The 22,942-nt window shown below is 43.8% G+C and overlaps 1 protein-coding gene across 1 annotated transcript in view; it reads left to right on the forward strand.

Annotated features, from left to right (window-relative positions):
* Positions 1-14,734, forward strand: part of LRPPRC (leucine rich pentatricopeptide repeat containing) — a 313,757-nt gene extending 299,023 nt beyond the window's left edge. Inside the window, exons 37-39 of the mRNA XM_077485668.1 lie at positions 3,835-3,919; positions 10,848-10,990; positions 14,537-14,734. Coding sequence (XP_077341794.1) covers positions 3,835-3,919; positions 10,848-10,990; positions 14,537-14,602 — 294 coding nt within the window. The 3' untranslated portion in view covers positions 14,603-14,734. The remainder of the gene's footprint in view (positions 1-3,834; positions 3,920-10,847; positions 10,991-14,536) is intronic.
* The last annotated feature ends 8,208 nt before the right edge of the window (positions 14,735-22,942 follow it).

The following is a 22,942-nucleotide window of genomic DNA, read 5'->3' on the forward strand; positions in this document are numbered from 1 at the left end:
GAGATGTTTCTACAACTTGATTGGAGTCCACTTGTGGTAAATTCAGTTGATTGGACATGACCCACCTGTCTATATAAGTTCCCACAGTTAATGGTGTATGTTAGAGTACAAACCAAGCCACGAAGTCCAAGGACTTGTCTGCAGACCTCTGGGGAAGAAAAATGTCTGCAGCATTGAAGGTCCCAGTGAGCACAGTGGCCTTCATCATCCATAAATGGAAGTACTTTGGAACCACCAGTACTCTCACTAGAACAGGCCGCCTGGCCAAACTGAGGGATCGGGAGGGCATGGGGGGGCCTTAGTCAGAGAGGTGACCAAGAACCGGATGGTCACTCTGACTGAATTCCAGCATTTTTCTGTGCAGAGGGGAGAACCTTCCAGAAGAACAACCAGACAGAAGACACTCCTCAGTAAAAGGCACTTGACATCCCGCCTGGAATTTACTGAAGGACTCTCAGACCGTGAGGAACAAAATTCTGTGGTCTGATGAAACAAAGATTGAACTATTTGGCCTGAATGGCAAGTGTCTGGAGGAAACAAGGCATCGCTCATCACCTGGCCAATACCATTCCCACAGTAAGGTATGGTGGTGGCAGAATCATGCTGTGAGGATGTTTTTCAGTGGCAAGAACTGGAAGACTCTAGTCAGCATCGAGGGAAATATGAATGCAGCAATGTACAGAGACATTCTTGATAAAAAAAAAACCTACTCCAGAGCACTCTGGCCCTCAGACTGGGGCGAAGGTTCATCTTCCAATGAAACAAGGACCATAAGAACACAGCAAAGACAACAAATGAGTGGCTATGGGACAGCTCTGTGAATGTCCTTGATTGGCCCAGCCAGAGCCCCGACTTGAACCTGAGTGAACATCTCTGGAGACATACCCCATCCCATATTTATCTTTTCCTATAATTATAGTTTTTTTTACTTAAGTGGTGGTAAACCCCAAACCAAAAAAATAATATATTGCAGCTTACCAGTCCTTAGATGTGGTAGCTGCATTTGTTTTCTTGTTTTAGGCTTTTCCCTCTGTTTTCACTTGGTGATCCAACCAGTAAGACACCTCCTGTATTAGGCTAGGTTCACACAATTACAGGCCTTGCATGCCACAAGTGCATGAGCACAGCAGGCTATGTATATGAATGGGTCCTTGGCCCTTTTTTTAAAAATGCGACCGAAGGGCAGCCTCACAGAACCGCATGGTGCACAATGTGGTTCCCCACACCTGAAAATGCTCTACGTTTACCAATGCATGGGGGTGACATTAAGAATAATGGCCTCCGCACGCGTCTGCTAAAGAGCAGCGCGTTTTGCCTGCTGGTGCAAGAACGCATGCAACTTACATGCCATCCCGCAATATTGTTAACCCAGTGCCTGCATTCAGGATGAAGGTGCAACACCTTTTGGACAGCAGCATTGTTAGTCTGGGGGCTAGGTAGTATTGGATGTACTAGCAGATTTGGATGCACTCATACAACATAGAATCCAAACTCCAGATAACGCTTTTAAAGCACTTAGAGCAAATCGTTTCTATCCTTTTGGGATAAAGGCTTTACATTTAGTTAATGTTTTGTCCCAACCCTCTTAACTGCTACATCTGTAGAATAGGTTGTTCTGTTCAAATAGAATAGTCTTACTGGCTAGATCACCAGGTGCTTTTGGGTTTAACAACCCTTTTACCCTTTTGCTACCTAGGTCCATACAGCATATAGACCTATCGCACCACTTCCAGCTGGCTAGATACGTACACTGTACGGACCTGGCATTTCTTCCTTCTTCTAGAAGCTCATGGTCACATTAGTAACCATGAGCTTATAGCAAACTGTTCAGCAGAATCTGCTGAACAAACCAATAGCTCTTATTTGTGAATAGCAAGCTGCTGATTAAAGCTAGTCACCCAAACTGTGACCCCTCTCTCGCCCTGCTTACTGCATACCCTCTACATTACTGCCTGCATTTAGTTTATATGCACCCTCCGCAACACCTATCCCCACGCAGCATTGGTTCTAACCCACCTCCCCACCTATACCAGTCCCCTGTAGCTCTCATGCATTTGCTGGCTTCTCCGCCTCTCCCTTCCTGCCGCTTGAGTCTGCAATGTGAGAAACGCGCAGTGAAATCAAAATAAGCAATAATAATACAGAAAAGGAGCCTGTATAGCTGTGCAAGACTAAAGGTAAGGCTGGAGTTGAGACTATAAAGGTCATTTAAAAAACAACAAAAATAAAAATGCGCATTTATTTTGCTGGAGTTATGATTTGATGGGCTTTTATAACTTCTCATATTTGTGCATATGATTTTTTTGCTGTTTTTTTAGTCAATTGAAAATGGTGTTAAAGGTAATTCACTTAGCGATTTACATCGTCCTTTTTCTTTGTAGTGTTTTAATTTCCCTGCTTGAGAAGAGCAGCATCACTTGTAACACTGCCACAGTATTGGATGTTGGCCATAGTGAGCGCTAATAGTTGACTGTTTCAAAGGTCCCTTCATTCTGCTTTCCAGATTCCTAGCCACCTGCCCCTTGCAGTAGAGGAAAAAGTCAAGGATAGAGATGGCATCGTAGAGGCTGGGCATTGCCAGAGCAGTTGGCTTGTGATTACAGAAATTACTATACAGACATCAAATGTACACCAATCAGCCATAAATTTATGACCACCTACTTAGTATTGAGTAGGTCCCACTTTTGCCACTATAACAGCCCTGACCCATTGAGGCATGGACTCCTCTAGACCTCTAAAGTATGCTATGGTATCTGGCACCAAGCGATAAGTAGCAAATCCTTTTAGGTCCTGTAAGTTACGAGGAGGGGTCTCCATGGATTGGACTTGTTTTCCCAGCACATGCCACAGATGCTCGATTGGATTGAAATTTGGAGAATTAGGAGGTCAAGTCATTGTCAAGAAGTCAAACTCTTTGTCGTGTTCATGAAACCATTTTTGAAGTGTGACAGGACACATTATCCTGCTGAAACAAATCACTGCCATACAGTTTCAATGAAGGGGTGTACTTAGTCAGCAGCAGTGTTTAGGTAGGTGGTACGTGTCAAAGTAACATCCACATGAATAACAGGACCCAAGGTTTCCAAGCAGAGCATTGCCAAAAGCTTCACACTTTCTCCACCAGCTTGCTTTCTTACCATCTCTTCCCCAAATAATCAACGCACACGCACCTGACCATCCACATGATGTAAAAGAAAATATGATTTATCAGACTTCCATTGCTCTGTGGTCCAATTCTGATGTTCACGTGCCCATTGTAGGTGCTTTTACTTGTGGACACAGGTCAGAATATACACGCTGACTGGTCTGTGGCTACTCAGCCCCATACACAACAAACTGGGATGCCCATTTTTTTTCCTGCTTTCAACACAAGTTCGGGGACAGCATGTTTACTTGCTGCCTAATACATCCCACTTTCAGATTCCATTGTATCAAGCTATTCGATGTTATTTACCTAACCAGCCAGTGGTCATAAAGTTATGGCTAATCGGTGTAAAAGATTGGGAAAATAGGCAAGAACTGTTAAGGCACCAGGATTTATATGAGGGAGTAATATTTGAGCTAGAATCTGAGTCCAAATGTAGATGCTGACTCTGGAGGATGCCTGAACAAAGATGAGACTTTCCTCCTGTAGAGAAAAGAATGTGAAGACATTATTAGGGGGGAGTACTGAGCTCTTAGGGGGTAATATATACCTGGAGTTGTTACATTGGCATAATATTGAGCATGCGGCCTTAGTACTTGCACAAGTTAAAGTGGACTTGGTATCAGATATGATCTATATTTTGTACTTTCACCTGCTAACTTTTTTTATTTTATTTAAATCTCTTGCAGAAAGAATACATTACCCAGCTGATGGGCACATTGACCGATCCAGTTTACAAGCAACTTGGGTACAGCTGCCTGATGAAACATTACAGTAAGTGTGTTCTATGGCATGAAACCTTTGTCTTTCCAGTTTTACATTCCCCCCCCCCCCCCCAAAAAAATGGAGATTTCCTTCTCCCAACATTCAGACAAATGGAACAAAAAAGATTAATAATTTAGTATTGGGAATCGCAGATGTCCTTGTAGGGAAAATATGGATTCTGATTAATATTACAGTGCAGGACATATATTTTATGCATGCAGAAAACGTGATGATATTGAATCATAGTGCGGTTTGCAGTGATTGATGTACAGATCTGGAAAACAGCAGGTTACTCTGTGTTCACTGCGTTATTTATTTACATATTTTATGCTGTCATTTTGTTAACCGTAGAGGTTTTATATCCAGATACTGAATCTCTGCATCGTGTTTGTCGTCATGGCAAGTACATATATTCAATATCTGGAAATAAGCATGTTGATGTGCACCCGAGCATCGCGTGACTGTATTAAAGGACTGCTCCATTTGTGAACTCCATTTGGGCCATGTACAGGGGGGGTGGGGGGGGGGGGTTGCTAGGGTTTTGGTTTAAACAAGATCTAATTATTTCCTTCATCCTATGAAAACCAGCCAGTAATATTAGAAATACAGTGTATCTGGAAAGTATTCACAGCGCTTCACTTTTTCCATTATTTATGTTACAAGCTTATTCCAAAATGGATTATTTTCCTCAAGTCTACAAACAATACCCCATAATGACGTGAAAGAAGTTTGAAATCTTTGCACATTTAATTATAAAAGAAATCACATGTACATACAGTGGATATAAAAAGCCTGCACGCCCTTGTTAAAATTTCAGGTTTCTGAAAAAGCGACAAAAATCATTTCAGATCTTTTTCCACCTTTAATGTGACCTATAAACTGTACAACTCAGCTGAACAACAGTGAATTTTTTTAGGTGGAGGGAAGTAAAAATAAAAAATATGGTTACATAAGTATGCACACCCTTAACCACTTGCTTACTGGGCACTTAAACCCCCCTCCTGTCCAGACCAATTTTCAGCTTTCAGCGCTGTCGCACTTTGAATGACAATTGCGTAGTCATACAACACTGTACCCAAATGAAATGTTTATAATTTTTTTTCTACAAATAGAGCTTTCTTTTGGTGGTATTTGATCACCTCTGCGTTTTTTATTTTTTGTTAAAAAAAAAATGTAAAATTTTTCTCCTTCATTGACTTACGTTGATGAGGCAGCACTGATGGGCACCGATGGGTGGCAATAATGGGCACTTATTGGTTACACTGATAGGCAGCACTGATTGGCACCACTGGTGGGCATTGATGGGTGGCACTGGTGGGCACTGGCAGGTTTACTAGTGTTAACAGATGAGGCATAATTGCCTCTTCCTCTTCGGGGCTGATGTCCCTTGCAAATGAGCCAGGGATCGGCTTTTTTTTTTTCTCCTCGCACTGTCATCGCGTGGAGAAAAAAAACGATTACTGAGCTTTTGTTTACACACGTAATCACCTGTCATTGGCTGACAGATGATCACATGGTAAGGAGCCGGGACCGGCCCCTTACTCGGATCAGTGATCACCCGATTCTCAGTGATCACAGCGTGTGCACAGGGGAGGCCGTCATATGATGGCCTCCCGGAAATTCAGGTCCGCATTGTGGCCATCAATCGGCTATAATGCGGACATCAAGTGGTTAACTAATACTTTGTTTGAAGCACCTTTTGATTCTATTACAGCACTCAGTCTTTTTGGGTATGAGTCTATCAGCATGGTACATCTTGACTTGGCAATATTTGCCCACTCTTCTTTGCAAACACTCCAAATCTGTCAGATTGTGAGGGCATCTCCTGAACAATGCCCTGAAATATTCCTCTTGCACAATCTCATGAACCGTAATTATGTAAATCCTATATATAGCCATTTACTCACAGCCTATGTACAGTTACCTGTCCCAGATGTGTAAGATTTATCATTTTTTTTAAGTTCTCCGCTGTGTTCTATTTGTGTATATTTATAATTATGTTTAATTAGTATTTAGCACAGTGGTCCTGCGACTCGAGATATGACATTTCACTCTACCGTGACGTTTGACTTGCTTAGTTACATAGTTTAATAGTAGGTAAGGTTCAATAAAGACAATAGTCCATCCAGTTCAACCTGTGTATGTGTGTCAGTGTCGATTATATGTCAGTGCCGCCTAAAAAGCTGACAGGTGGACCTGAACGGATCCTCCGTGTGAAAGAGGCCTTAGGCTGGGTTCACACCGCTGCGGGTGGGAGACCCGGATGTGATTCGCACCGCACTGCACCGATCTCTGTGCGATGCGATTTCAGCTATACAGATAGTATGGCTGAATTCGCATCGCACCCGCCGCAAACTCGCACAGGACCCTTTTTTTGGTCCGCAGCAGAATCTGATCACATGGGTGTTCACACCATGAGATCCGATTCCTGTCCGAGTTTGCAGATCGCACTGCGATATGCGGACGGATCTGGGGGTGTCATTAACATTTCATTGACACTCCCAGCAGTCCGCATAGGGCAGTGTGAACTGCCGGCGGGAGGCATGCGATGCGGGAAAACGCTGCGGATTCGTGGCGTTCCCGCATCGCTCTGGTGTGAACCCAGCCTTACTCTGACATGCGCTGTTAACTGTGGGACCTTATATAGACAGATGTGCGCCTTTCTAAATCATGTCCAATCAACTAAATTTATCACAGGTGGACTCCAATCAAGTTGTAGAAACATCTCGAGGATGATTAGTGGAAACAGGATGTACCTGAACTCAATTTTGAGTGTCATGGCAAAGGCTGTGAATACTTGTGTACCTGTGTGTTTTGTTTCGTGTGAATAGGTAGGTTGCATACTGTGGTAGGTCGATAACATACAGGAGAACAAACCAGTGGTTTATTATTGTGGTGCGTCTTCAGCATCAATACCCTGAGCATCATACAAGAGCTCAGTCCCCCAGGCATCTATCCATCCCAACCATATTTTATCGAACATACCAGGGCAGTTTTGATTGATATAGGTGATTTTCTTTTTATAATGGTAACACTTCAGAACCGAGCACCACGTAGGCACAGTAGATGGTGCAGAATCCTTCCAGTGGAGGAATATCTCTTTGCGTGCATAGAATGTGGCATAACTTAAGAAAAGCCCTGAACACTTGCATTGAATATGTTAAGCAGCATCAACGTAGGATCAGATCCCAAAGCCAGGAAAGTGATTTTGCTGAGGCCGTCTACAACCCCCGACCAGTAATCTTAAAGGTGTAGGCAGGACCAGACCATGTGAAAGGAGGAGGCAGCCTGCAGGTCACATCTAGGGCAAGTCACTGGGGTCTCAGGATTGAGTGTCAGTCGTTTTGGAGTGTAGTAGGCCCTGTGGAGTAACTTAACTTGCATGAAGCGGTCCATGACTGAGATCATGTTGCTCACAAAGGAGGATAGACACGCATCCTAGGTTCACCCTACCCACTGGTGAAAGAGGAAGAGATCTCCATCCAGGTCATGCATTTCTGTGAGAAGGTCTTTAGCAGTGGCATGAGGTTCACTTCTAGGTATGAGGACAGAGGAGCTCTAATTAGCACCCCTAAGTATTTGAATTCAGATGTCCAATTTAAGGGGGTACACGTGAGGGAGTGGTGCCCCGATGCATGAAGCGAGGAGAGTGACTTACCCCAGTTGACCCTAATGCCGGAAAATGAGCCAAACACATCCCCAGATGGAGATGTCTTTGAGGAATAGGAGGGTGTCATCAGCATATAGGGATGTTTTGTCTGTGATCACTGCTACCCGAATGCCTTCAACCGAGGGGGCAGCTCTAATGCGGGCTGCCATAGGTTCCATGGCTAACGCAAACAAGTCGGTGGAGAGCGGGCACCCAACATTGACTATTTTTAATCCTTATCTTGCTATCATTCGTAAATGGATAGGAAATTATTTCATATTTAATAGTTTTAATTATTATTATTTCTCCAGTTACTTCCTGGTTTCCATGCCTATGCAAATGATATCATACATCCCAAGAGTCTTCAAGATAGGAGAGGCTTTCTCAGATAAGCACACCCTTTCCTGCCTGTGTGCCTGACCTAAGGGCGGGTGGATTCCAGGAAGTAAATGCAACACGAATCTGTCCTTACTCAATATGGCCATGGCCAGAAATGCAAGGTGGTGTTTTTCAATGTGATTTTTCAACAAAAAAAAGCACAAAGACATGGATGGGCAAATTTGCTTTGAATAATATAATTAATTAGATAGAATTTTTAGTTTTTGATGCGCAGATGAAGGGTAGGTCCACCCAGAAAATTGGATTTTTGACTTTCCTATCCAAAAAATGTTTTGAGTATATTCCAGGACAGAGGTCCATCGCCTCTGTTCCTTTAACATTACGTCTCATTACTTTCTATTTAACTGAGGATTGCTGGGAGTGGGAGGATTATACTAGAGCTGTCCTTACAGCTTTGTTTGCCGGTATTCAATCACCTGAAGGTAACTGCATAATCCAATAATCCAAGACTAAGATCCTGTGATGTACAAAAAAAACAGGCAAGTCAAAAATTCTTTAGCTTGCAAGACAAAAAACAATGTGTGTATTGCTTTTATCTTAGTGGTTCTAAAGGCAGGAGTTTTTTTTTATTTTATTTATCCTAATGCATTCTCTGCATTAAAGTGATTGTAAAGGCTCGTGTTCCCTCCCCCCTATAAAATAGCTGACATGTTATACTTACCTGCTCACCTGTTGCGGGGGATTTGCACAGAGCAGCCCAGATCCTCCTCTTCTTGGGTATCTCTTCGGTGCTCCTGGCCTCCTCCCTCCTGTTCAGTGCCCCCCACAGCAAGCAGCTTGTTATGGGGGCACGCGAGCCGAGTCTCCGCTCCCTGTGTCCATTCAGACACTGAGCCCTGACCTGGTCACGCCCCCTATCTCTCCTGAGTGGCTAGCTGACTTTGACAGCAGCGGCAGCCAATGGTGCGGCTTCTGTGTCTCAGCCAATCAGGAGGAAGAATCTTGGAGGGCTGAGACACTTGCGGATGTTGCTGGACAGAGAAGGACCTCAGGTAAGTATTAGGGGGGCTGCTGCACACAGAATGCTTTTTATCTTAACCCCTTCCCGCCGAGCGTACGCAGATATGCGTACTTGGCTTCCGGGGGGTATACCGGTATGATGCCCGCACCTGCAGGCATCATCCCGGTACCGTCTTTTACAGCGGGCGATTGGCTATCCAGCCATAACAACCGATGCGGCTAAAAGCCGCTCGGCTGTTATGCCGGAGGAGCGGGAGGGGACGTCCCCCCCTCCCGCCGCCTCCCGCCGCTGTTACCGGTGCTCCCGCTCGATCGGGAGCACCGATTGCGTGTCCGATGGCTCCGGCCGCTGGGGAGGAACTGGAACGAAGCCGTAATCGGCTTCGTTCCAGTCTCCTCATAGTAAACACGGAAGCGACGTCATGACGTCACTTCCCGTTTACTCGGCTGCCAATGGCGCCGGTTTTAAAAAAATATCCGGTATTCAGAATCGCCGTTTTCGGCGATCTGAATACACTGAAGTGTAAAGGAGGGGTGGGGGGTCTTTTAGACCCCCGATCCCTCCATAAAGAGTACCTGTCACCACCTATTACTGTCACAAGGGATGTTTACATTCCTTGTGACAGCAATAAAAGTGATCAAAATTATTATTATTTTTTTTAAACAATTTAGTAATTTTAAAATAAATAAAATAAAAAAATAAAAAAAATTTTTTTAAAGCGCCCGCCGTCCCCGCGAGCTCGCAAAGCAAAGAAAACGCATACGGAAGTCGCGCCCGCGTATGTAAACGGTGTTCAAATCACACATGTGAGGTATCGCCGCGATCGTCAGAGCGAGAGCAATAATTCTAGCACTAGACCTCCTCTGTAACGCTAACCTGGTAACCGTAAAAAATGTTTAAAGCGTCGCCTATTGAGATTTTTAGGTACCGTACTTTGTCGTCAATCCACAAGTGCGTGCAATTATAAAGTGTGACATGTTTGGTATCTATTTACTCGGCGTAACATTATCTTTCACATTATGCAAAAAAAATGGGATAATTTTACTGTTTTTTTTTTTTTTAATTAATGAAAGTGTACATTTTCCCAAAAAGTTGCATTTAAAACACCGCTGCGCAAATACCGTGTGACATAAAATATTGCAACAATCGGCGTTTTATTCTCTAGAGTCTCTGTTAAAAAAATATATATAATGTTTGGGGGTTCCAAGTAATTTTCTAGTAGAAAATATGGATTTTAACTTGTAAACACCAAATTCCAAAAACAGGCTTAGTCATGAAAGGGTTAATGCATAGAATGCATTAGGATAAAAAAAACTTCTGACTTTACAATCCCTTTAAAATAGAAAACCTATGTGCAGCAGCCCTCATAATACTTACCTGAGCCCCATCTTGATCCAGCAATGTTGCACTAGACACTCAGCTGTCCAGGACTCTCCTTCCTGAAAGGCTGAGACACACAGCCAGCACCATTGGCTAAAACTGCTGTCAATTAAAATCAGTAAGCCAATAAGGGTAGAAACGGGATGGGGCTGAGCTGCAGCTCAGTGTCTGAATAGACACAGAGCTGCAGCGGATCACCTCAGTGCCCCTATCGCAAGCTGCTTGCTGTGGGGGCACGTGGCAGGAGGGGAGGTGCCAGGAGTGCTGGCGAGGAATCCGAGAAGAGGGGGATCTGGGCTACTGGTGCAAAACCACTACACAGGGCAGGCAAGTATGACATTTTTGTTAATTTTAGTATCGCTTTAAGTAATGAGCGTTCTCAAATAAACCAATCGATTTGCAGAAATGTAAAAATTGTTCTGGTCCATAAGGGGTGTACAGATGAGAAAGCGGAAGAGGTTAATAAAAAAAATTCATTTTTTTTTTAAGATACCACCTTTTTAATGCTATAATGTTTTTATTGTTTTTCCTTTATTTTTCCCCACCAGTCAGCATCAAGAAGTTAAGCAAAGCACTCTCTGTGTACGAGAGCATGAAAGCCGAACAGATAGAGCCAGACAAAGACTCCTTGAAACGGTTGGCAGTCAGTCTAAGAGATGCAGGCAAGCCTGTCCCTTTCCCCGAACCCCAAGTGAGTGCTTTCCAATTATACACACCTCTAAAGATTGTATGCGAATGTTCAGCCTCCCCATAATAAACGCAACACTGTTGCTCTGTCTAAAAGGGTAGAAAAAAAGTTGTCTACTTAATTACACGGGGATTAAATCTTGAGCGCAATTTCTCTATGGGATGCGCTGTTCATGTGAAGTGTTGGCGGCTCAGAGCTGCAGGATTAATTTAGTTATACTCTCGGGAGTAGATAACCTTCGCTGGATTATTGTGTTAAAAGCATCAGATACGATCAGCCCCACATCTGCAGGTCATATTGAAGGTAAAGCTTCACCCACAATCCACTGGGGCCGCTATCTCCATGTTGTGCGGCTTGAAAGGTGGTTTTAATCCCATATTTTTATTGACCACTAATTGTTTTTGTTTTTTTATGTTTTTCTTTTGTTTTTTCACTTTTCTAGCAAAAGCGGTTTTGTGTTTTATATATATATATATATATATATATATATATATATATATGTGTGTGTGTGTGTGTGTGTGTGTGTGTGTGTGTGTATATATATATATATATATATATATATATAACAAAACAAAATCTCTTTTGCTAGAAAAGCGAAAAAAAACTAAACAAAAACAATTAATGGTCAATAAAAATATGGGATTAAAACCACCTTTCAAGCCGCTATAGCCGTATATATATGTGTGTATGTTTTAATATATATATATATATATATATATATAAATTTTCATCTCACTTGGCTCTTTCAACACTTCTGAGGCATGGAGGCACTTAACCTCATTTTATTTTTTTATATAGAAGTGTAGGAAAGGGGAGATAAAGATTAACAGTGGCATTCAGAAGCCAATTTTATGTGTTTTAAGGGAATTTAGATAATGCACCATTCTTTCTGCACGCTTAAAATAAAAAAATAAAAAATCTCTTACCAGTTTTTAGATCCTGGAAGACAAATACTTGATATGACTTTTACATTTTTAAATGCTTGCTCTTACGTTTTTTTAGCTATTGTGACAAGTATAGAGATCTGTAGATTAACAACTAAATGGAGCTATGTATTTGACTCGGGCTTATTCAATCTCCCTGCTCAAAGACAACATGTCACTAACTTACAAAAAAAATTTGCAGGCAACAGCACAAAAAAATTCAGGTATTTAAAATGCTTATCTGCAAAGTCTTTGCTTTGTACACTATATTGTCAAAAGTATTGGGACGCCTGCCTTTGCATGCACGTGAATGGCATCCCAGTCTTAGTCTGTAGGGTTCAATATTGAGTTGGCCCACCCTTTGCAGCTATAACAGCTTCAACACTTCTGGGAAGGCTGTCCACAAGGTCTAGGAGTGTGTCTATGGGAGTATTTGACCATTCTGCCAGAAGCACATTTGTGAGGTCAGGCAATGATGTAGACAAGAAGGCTCTGTTGAGGTCAGGCCAGTCAAGTTTCTCCACCCCAAACTCGCTCATCCATGTCTTTATGGACCTTGCTATGTGCCCTGGTGCGCGGTCATGGGAGCATGAAATAGTCCAAAATGTCTTGATATACTGTCACCAGGGGCGGACTGACCATTTGGCCACTCGGGCACTGCCCGAGGGCCCTGGGCCACTAGGGGGCCGCGTCAGGGTTGCCCAGCCTCAGTAAAACCTGTGACAGTATGTAAAAATCTGTGTTTGTTTTTTTTTTCTACATCTCTCTCTGAAATGTCCCTTACCGACATCCTTTTGGTCTAAAAATCCTAAGATTATAGCTGCCCCACCTCTCCAGTACCTTCTCAGCCAATAGAACTATGTCTGTGTATACTGGTGTACATGTATGTGTATACTGTGTGGCCCCATAATCTCTGATTGCCGGGGACCCCATGAGTTGTCAGTCCACACCCGACTGATGCTTAAGAGTTCCCTTCACTGGAACTAAGGGGCTAAACCCAATCCCTGAAAAACAGCCCCACACCATAATCCCCCCTCCACCAAATGATTTGGACCAGTGCACAAAGCAAATTCCATAATAACATGGATGAGCGAGTTTGGGGTGGAGAAACTTGACTGGCCTACACAGAGTCCTGACCTCAACCCAATAGAAGGCCTTTGGAATGAATTAGAGCGGAGACTGTGAGCCAGGCCCTCTCATCCAACATCAGTGCCTGACCTCACAAATGTGCTTCTGGAAGAATGGTCAAACATTCCCATAGACACACTCCTAAACCTTGCGGACAGCCTTCCCAGAAGCTGTTATAGCTGCAAAGGGTGGGCCAACTCAATATTGAACCCTACAGACTAAGACTGGGATGTCATTAAAGTTCATGTGCGTGTAAAGGCAGGCGTTCCAATTGTCCTTTTGACAATATAATGCACTTCAAACTTCCTAGGAAATTTGAATACCTCCTGAAGTTCCCTAGCAGTCCCCTCATTCCTTGCACGCCACCTTCTCTGGGAGTATCTAATTACTGTCTGTGCTGGCCTAGCTCCTCTATCCCTCCGAACCAGGGATATGTGTGTGAGCCACTCAGGCTGTATGGGAATGAAGTACTGTGCCCACCTCTGTGAGTACTGACCAGGAAGGGAGCTTGTCTATGCTCCAGGCAATGCTAGAGAGCAACTAGGTGTCCCAGGAGTCGCACTTCAACTCAAGACCTGCTGCAGGATGGTGAATGGCAGTGTCAGCCTCGACCCCCGCCAGGTCCCCAGCTTCACTCCGCTCACGGGGAGATGACCATGAGTAACCTCCAGCGGCAGAGTGACACGTGTTGGGACCTGGCCTGGTAGGGGTCCAAGGTGACACTGCCATTCACTATCGTACAGCAGGTCTTGATATGTGGCTCCTGGGACACCGAGTCACTCTCCTCCTACATATACTTTTATGTAATAGCCGAGGGAGGCGTGATAGGGAATACTTTACAGTGTTGTTTGAGTGGCAGCACTGATCCTGTTGGGGTTGCTGATATGACATGCAGCAGTAGTCTCAGGACTCTTGGATATCTAAACATGGGATTCTTTTTCAGATAAAGCACATGCCTAGAAGACATTAAATGCACGTGTCATTGGCAGGACTGGTTTTTCAAACAGTTCACATTAAAATAAAAATACTTTCTGCAGTCCATGAACCCTATTCCATAATATTAAACTAATCGGATTATAAAAACAATTATTTATGCTGCTCCCATACCTGTAGGCCTTTTGTGAGTTAAGCCGGCCCCCAAGCACTTCTGATATTTTTCCGAGCTCTGTCCTAGGATGGACCAGCCATTATGTTGAGTGCCCCCTATGGGTACAGGGGTGAGGCGCAAGCTCTGTCCTTCTGAGCCCCGCTCGTGGGTAGCCATATTGCTTGTCGCCGCAGGTGACTTCAGCAGCCGCAACACATTATCACACGCTTTCCCCTTGTAGCCGCTGAGCTCACCTGTTCAGTGGAGAGCACGGTGCGTATGCGCAGGGCTTGGAAGGACGGCAGTGCTACTCTGGTTAGGAATTACTACAAAATATCACGTAATTTTATGCCATTGAATTATCTGTGTCATCCACTGCTCTCTCTATGACTTGTATTTAATGTTTTCCAGGATTCTGTACAGTCTTCCAGTGAAGAAGAAAGTTCTACATCCAGTCTATCTGATGAAAAGCATTAGTTGTCTTTTTTTTTTCTGTATTTTTTTTTTAAGGCATTTTTTTTTTTCTAAAATGTTTGTGCAAAATACATAATTTGTGAGTCAAACAAGTTAATAAATATAATATGTGATAAATAAAAAAGGGTCATTTTATCTAAGTGTGTGTTTCTCTTTATTGTTAGAGGTAGATACAGAAGTATAGTTAATGCCATTTACATTAAACTAATAAATCAAACACATTCTTCTATGTTTTAAACACTATATTACCAAAAGTATTGGAATGCCTGCCTTTACACGCACATGAACTTTAATGGCGTCTTAGTCCATAGGGTTTAATACTGAGTTGGCCTACTCTTTGGAGCTACACAAGGTTTAATAGGTTCTCTATGGGGATGTTTGACCATTCTTCCAGAAGAGCCTTTGTGAGGTCAGGCACTGATGTGGATGAGGAGGCCTGGCTCACAGTCTCTACTGTAATTCATCCCAAAGTTGTTCTATCAGGATGAGGTCAGGGCTATGTGCAGGCCAGTCAAGTTCCTATACCCCAAACTCGGTCATCCATGGATTATGGACCTTGCTTTGTGCACTGGTGCGCAGTCATGTTGGAACAGGAAGGGGCCATCCCAAAACTGTTCCCAAGAAGTTGGGAGCATGAAATTGTCCAAAATGTCTAGGTACGCTGATGCCTTAAAGGGACAAGCCCAACCCTTAAACAGCCCCACACCAAAATTACCTCCACCAAATGATTTGGACCAGTGCACAAAGGAAGGCCCATAAAGACGTGGAAGAGCTAGTTAGGGGTGGAGTAACTGGACTGGCCTGCACAGAGTCCTGACCTCAACCCAATGGAACACCTTTTGGATGAATTGGAGTGGAGACTGCAAGACGGGCTTTCTCGTCCACATCATTGCCTGACCTCACAAATGTGCTTCTGGAAGAATGGTCAAACATTCCCATAGACACACTCCTAAACCTTGTGGACAGCCTTCCAGAAGAGTTGAAGCTGTTATTGGCTGCAAAGGGTGAGCCCACGCAATACAGAACCCTACAGAATAAGAGTGGGATGCCATTTAATTTCATGTGTCAGGTGTCCCAATACTTTTGGTAATATAGTGTATATGCTTGTGGAGCGAGACAAAAAAAATGTACATAGGGTTAAACATTTTTCAGGTTCTCATAATTGAGTGTGGGAAATGTCTTTAATTGTGACAAACGGAATAAATATGTTCATGTGAGAAAAGGTTGAAACATCAGTTTATCTCAATCATACAGCACAGGACATGGGCCTCCCTGCCTTCTGCTACAACAGTAGAAGCAGTGCATTTGGATCGGTGCAAGCTCGGTAAAACCTGGGGAGTATGACTTGGTGATTGGGTGCATGACCAGGTATTAAATCACTATTACCACCACTTTCACCTAGAGCCACGAGGACTTCACCATGGGACTATTTACACCTGGGCTGCAGTGTACTTCTTCCCGAACAGGTCTACCCTATTTCTGCCTCCCACGCCATAAGTACCCCACAGACCAATACCTTCACTGAAAGGAAAATCGGACACCAGGATCAAGGGAACCATGAAACTCAGGCAAACCTTCGCTCTGTCAAAGGCATGCAAAACACTTAAACCACTCAGTGATGATGCTTCCCTTGCACTGGAGCAGGACCCAATTTTAACTTCGGTCTCTGCATTTGATTCTAACGCTATCTTAGGCATGCAACAAGTGGCCTACCTGAGCAAGGCAGATCTTCTGGGACAACTATCAGCTTTAATACAGCCATCTCTGTCCAGGGCTCAAAAGTGCCAGGCCTTTTCCCCATCCTCTGTCTCTACCAAAGTCAGGAACTGAATTGCCTGCTCCAATAGACACAGACATTGAGGAAAATGAAGAGAACCCAGAGGCAGTGTAAGGCCTGATTCACACCTATGCATTTTTTGCGCTTTTTGCAGATTTGCACTACATAACGCATTCCATAGGAAACCATGTTATATGGGCTGTAGTGCAAATAGCACAAAAAATGCATAGGTGTGAATCAGGCCTTAGAGAAGATTGGTCTTCACCAGGCTTCTATACACTAATATTAGGGCTTTACAGAATCTGCTTGCAAATGTAGATTTGCTCACGTCTGCTGTGGACAAAAGCCTCAGCATTGTCACACTTGATTCTTTTCTGTCTCACCATGCACCCTTGGGTACTAAGAAACCCGCTAAATATAAAGAGGCATTCCCCATTCATGAACAAATGGAATGGGCAATTTATGACCATTAGGTTAGTCCTAAAAAAAAATAATAAATAAATAAAAAAGTCACCCCTCCAGAAATCATTAGCGAGTTCTATCTAGTGGAAATAAGTTCACAAAAAAGTGTACTGTTCTAATAGTGGACCCTGCCATCTCAGTCTCAAACACCTTACTGTACCTAGAGAAGGTGTTCCTTCATTTAAACATTCTGACAGAAACCTTTATTAAAGGCTTACTTTAAGCTTGCCCAGCTCTGCAACCAGCTATTGCTGCAATTTATGTTTGTCAGACCACAGAACAATAAAGAACCAATAGGACCCTGTCTTCTAGTACTGAACTGTGGCAGAGCACTTGCAGACAATGGGCTTTATTTACTAAAGGCAAATCCACTTTGTACTACAAGTGCACTTGCTGTAGATCTGAGAAAGGGCATGCAAGGAAAATAAAAAAAAACAGCATTTTTGTTTGCACAAGATTAAATAATCAAAATCAGCAGAGCTTCCCCTCATTTCAGAGCTTCTCCTGAGATCTACAGCGAGTGCACTTGTAGTGCAAAGTGGATTTGCCTTTGGTAAATCAACTCCAATGCCTTCTGCCTTACTATTTTGTGTTGATAACCTAGAACAGTGATGGCGAACCTTGGCACCCCAGATGTTTTGGAACTACATTTCCCATGATGCTCATCTACACTGCAGTGTAGTTGAGCATCATGGGAAATGTAGTTCCAAAACATCTGGGGTGCCAAGGTTCGCCATCACTGACCTAGAACAAGACACAAATCCACAGAATGGCTTTCAATTTTGTTTATATGTGGCTAAAAGCCTGGTTGACTGAAGCTGATTTTAAACAATGCCTAGACGCCTCCACCTCACTTAGCTCTGCCCTGACACAATTTGAAACCTTTAGCCAATATTCAGGGATCCTTATCAATTGGGACAAATCGGTCTTGTTCCCACTACATCCTTCACTGCCCCAGGCCGACTCCCACACACCACTGCGGTGGGTAGAGTTCTTTACATATTTGGGGTTGCAGGTGGGCCTCACAACGGGGGGTTACCTAGCCAGAAATGTTCTCCCAGTGCTGGACCAACTGAGTAAACTCTGTGCCACATGGTGCAATCTTCACCTCACACCTGTAGGTTGAAGGAACTTAATTAAAATGATGTATCTCCCCAAACTCCTCTATTTTTTTCAAACACCCACCCATATCCCCTGATCCTTCTGGAAACTGGACAGTATTGTGACCACCTTTGTTTGGGCAGCTCGTCCCCCCCGGGTGGCTCGGCGTACTCTTTACCTCCCCTTATCTAGTGGTGGATTGGCTCTCCCAAACTTCCTTGTATACTATTGGGTGTCCGTCCTAGTGAGTCAGGTGGTGGTTTTCTCAACCTAAACAGAACCCAGCAGTCACCCTGGAAGCTTCTGTCCTCGGGTCTTATGCAGCCCCATCCAACCTGGTCTTCAGGGGCTGCAAAGCGCACCCCTGGGTGACCGAGCCTATGAGAACCGCCATACGAGTTTGGCAATGCTCCAGGACTTCTGGAGACAAACGCAAAACAATCTCCCCCCTACACCCCACTCTGGAGTAACCCATTCCTCCCCCACTTACACTCAGTCCCAGACCCAGCAGCATGGGCTAAACGCGGAATCATGACTCCTAAGCATGTAATAACAAACGGAAAGATTATGACATTCCAGGAACTAAAACTGACTCAGACTCCCTCACTCCTTCCAATTCAGGTACTAGCAGCGTCAACGTGCCCTTATCTCGCAATTTCCAGAGTTGGTCACCCTTGAATCAGACTTGATAGACTCCTCATCTCGGGGGTGATGAGGAAGCTCCTCTCCTCCCTTTACCTCACGGTAGCTCATGACACTGACATCAAGGTCATCTTCAGTAAATGGAGGACTGATATTCCTGGTCTTGACGAGGAGATTTGGGAGGAATTGATCTCCTCGTACATCCCATCCATGATTGCATCTAGGGACGGTTTCATACAACTGAAGTTCCTACACAGGGCATACTACACCCCACAGAGACTTGCTAAAATATACCCCTCCCATAGCCCAATGTCTACAAGATGTACCCTTGAACTGGGCACCTTCCTTCACATGGTCTGGACTTGCCCTTATATCCATCCATACTGGCAGGAGATGGCAGGCACCCTGTCAGGGATTTGTGGAATTGAAATATCGCTGGATCCCCTTCTCTTTCTACTTAGTTACCTGAGCGACATAGAGGGAGACAGATATACCACACTATGTGTGGCCTTCATCCTATTCTACGCCAGGAGAGAAATTCTTCTGAGGTGGAGGGAAGCTTCCGACGAGATCCTCCTGGCAAAGCACAGTTAAGGTGTTACACCTATATAAAACTACGTATGAAAGCAGAAATTGTCCAGCGAAATTCAATAAAATCTGGTCAAATTAGGTTGATGCTTGTGGTGATAATCGCTCAATCACATAGCACTTTAAAAAAATGACTATGCAACAGTAATGGGCAGCCCTAGGCCCCCTTTCTTTCCTGTCCTTTTTTTTTTCCCCCTCTACTCCCCCTCCCACAATCTGGGAGATGGGGTTCCCCCAGGGTAGATACTTTGCTGTATCCTCAGTAACCTTAGCCGCTGTATTACATGTTCCTAACCAGGTAGGGTAACCAGGCAGAGAAGTACTCAAGGAAGTTTGATACCGGTCCAGGGGTGCCGATAGATCACAGCAATTCTCAATGAAACGAGAAAATAGACAAATACAGTGAGCTTCAAATGAAGAGAGGAACAGAGAGGGGGGTGTATGAAGAACCTGAAAAGTGCTTTGAGGGGATAGGAAGATTCCAACCCCACCTCCTTTCCGTCCACTAGGCCTGGGAGAGTGAGTCCACAGGAGGCCACCATAGGAGAGAGAAGCAAGGAGAAGGAAGGTCAGATTCTTGAATCCAGGTCTCAGTAATTGCAAGTAGGTTCAGGGAGTTAGTGATAAATAGGTCATGGACGGTGGTGAGTTTGTTACAAACAGAGCGGGCATTCCAAAGGGCACAGGAGAAGGGGAGGCTGGCTAGGCTGAAGAGGAATAGAAATTACATTGTGTGGATTGCAGCTGCTATCAGAGGATGGGGGGTGTCGGGTATGTTGGCAGAAGGTAATTGATAGTGGTCCAGGATTTGGGGAAATATCTCCAGAATTTAGGAGAAGCAGAAGGGTGAGAGAGGTGATATAGGAGTGTGACTTATGTGGGGGGACACGTCCCAGTGGAGTGCAGGTTTTATTGGTATATGGGTTCAGAATTAACAGGGTCTGAGGAGTGCAGTAATAAGGTGAAGACAGGAGTGAGAGTGATATATATAAGCTGTGGGATGGCGAAGGTGGGTGAAGGAGTGAGAATTTAAGGAGAGAGGATGCAACTGTGAGAAGGGACTCAATGTATAGACATTATTCCAACTTTTTTGGTCTTTTCCTCTTTCCCCTCGCCTTAAGTGAAATGGATATCTCTGATTCCATTGCCACATTACTATAATTCAGAAAAAAAAACCCTTCCAGAAAGATATACACCTGTAAATCTTTTGCCTGGCATGCCTACTTGACCAGAACTTGGTCTTAAAGTGGTTAAAAACTTGTTTTAAAAAATTAATAAAAAAAACCTGCAAGACAAATGCATAATGGGCTAGTATGCATAGCATTCTAGCTCATTATGAATTATTTGGGAGAGATCGAAGCCCCCGCAGTGGTCCTTGTTCACCGTTCCGGTGGCCGACACCTCCCTGGGGGGTTACTTCCGGGTATCGCTGTGATTGGCTGGAACCGCGATGACATCACCTCTGCGCACCAGTAATGGCACAGTACAACTGAAGCAATGGCACGTACGTGCCACTGCTTCAGTTTGCTTAAGTGCACATGTGCCAATGACGTCGGCACATACAGGGATATCTCCTAAACCATGCAGGTTTAGGCGATATCCAGTGTAGCTACAGTGCCTTGCAAAAGTATTCGGCCCCCTTGAACTTTTCAACCTTTTGCCACATTTCAGGCTTCAAACATAAAGATATCACATTTTTATTTTTTGTGAAGAATCACCAACAAGTGGGACACAATTGTGAAGTGGAATGAAATCTATTGGATTTTTGAAACTTTTTTAACTAATAAAAAAATGAAAAGTGGGGCATGCAAAATTATTCGGCCCCCTTGCGTTAATACTTTGTAGAGCCACCTTTTGCTGCGATTACAGCTGCAAGTCGCTTGGGGTATGTCTCTATCAGTTTTGCACATCGAGAGACTGAAATTCTTGCCCATTCTTCCTTGCAAAACAGCTCGAGCTCAGTGAGGTTGGATGGAGAGCGTTTGTGAACAGCAGTTTTCAGCTCTTTCCACAGATTCTCGATTGGATTCAGGTCTGGACTTTGACTTGGCCATTCTAACACCTGGATACGTTTATTTGTGAACCATTCCTTTGTAGATTTTGCTGTATGTTTGGGATCATTGTCTTGTTGGAAAATAAATCTATGTCCCAGTTTCAGGTCTTTTGCAGACTCCAACAGGTTTTCATCCAGAATGGTCCTGTATTTGGCTGCATCCATCTTCCCCTCAATTTTAACCATCTTTCCTGTCCCTGCTGAAGAAAAGCAGGCCCAAACCATGATGCTGCCACCGCCATGTTTGACAGTGGGGATGGTGTGTTGAGGGTGATGAGCTGTGTTGCTTTTACGCCAAACATATAATTTTTCATTGTGGGCAAAAAGTTTGATTTTGGTTTCACCTGACCAGAGCACCTTCTTCCACATGTTTGGTGTGTCTCCCAGGTGGCTTGTGGCAAACTTTAGACGAGACTTTTTATGGATATCTTTGAGAAATGGCTTTCTTCTTGCCACTCTTCCATAAAGGCCAGATTTGTGCAGTGTACGACTGATTGTTGTCCTATGGACAGACTCTCCCACCTCAGCTGTAGTTCTCTGCAGTTCATCCAGAGTGATTATGGGCCTCTTGGCTGCATCTCTGATCAGTCTTCTCCTTGTCTGAGCTGAAAGTTTAGAGGGACGGCCAGGTCTTGGTAGATTTGTAGTGGTCTGATACTCCTTCCATTTCAAAATGATCACTTGCACAGTGCTCCTTGGGATGTTTAAAGCTTGGGAAATCTTTTTGTAACCAAATCCGGCTTTAAACTTCTCCACAACAGTATTACGGACCTGCCTGGTGTGTTCCTTGGTCTTCATGATGCTCTCTGCGCTTTCAACAGAACCCTGAGACTATCACATAGCAGGTGCATTTATACAGAGACTTGATTACACACAGGTGGATTCTATTTATCACCATCCGTCATTTAGGACAACATTGGATCATTCAGAGATCCTTGCTGAACTTCTGGAGTGAGTTTTCTGCACTGAAAGTAAAGGGGCCGAATAATTTTGCACGCACCACTTTTCAGTTTTTTATTTGCTAAAAAAGTTTAAAATTTCCAATAGATTTCGTTCCACTTCACAATTGTGTCCCACTTGTTGGTGATTCTTCACAAAAAATTAAAAATTTATATCTCTATGTTTGAAGCCTGAAATGTGGCAAAAGGTTGAAAAGTTCAAGGGGGCCGAATACTTTCGCAAGGCACTGTACAGTTAAGACGAATTATTTTACAACCACTTTAAGTAATCTTGTCCATCCTGTTCCAGAAACTTCAGTTTTTGCTTTGCCACCTTATCAGCAACCTATAGCTCATTGGGATTTAGTCTGCCCTATAGAAACCACCCTTTGAACCCATCCGGGAGTTCTCTTTGGAGGATCTCTCGTGCACGGTGGCCTTTTTAGTGGCTATGACATCTGTCACATATGACCCTGAGCTAGCGCCTCTCTTGTAAGGAGCTATTGCTGACCTGCCTTTCTACCAAAGTCTGTATCATCCTTCCACTTTAATGAAGACAAATTCATCCCTCTTTGCTCGCTCCTTATCACCCCCAAAGATATCGCTTTTTGGGAGTGATGAGGGGTATCAGAGTAAAGGGGACTGAATACAAATTCACGGCACACTTTTCACATATTTATTTGTAAAACCATTTATCATTTTCCTTCCACTTCACAATTATGTGCTACTTTGTGTTGGTCTATCACATAAAATCCCAATAAAATACACTTTTGTCTTTGGTT

The sequence above is a fragment of the Lithobates pipiens genome, unplaced genomic scaffold, assembly GCF_037356315.1.
Source record: "Lithobates pipiens isolate NorthernLeopardFrog02 unplaced genomic scaffold, aLitPip1_a1.2 Scaffold_18, whole genome shotgun sequence".
Classification (NCBI taxonomy): domain Eukaryota; kingdom Metazoa; phylum Chordata; class Amphibia; order Anura; family Ranidae; genus Lithobates; species Lithobates pipiens.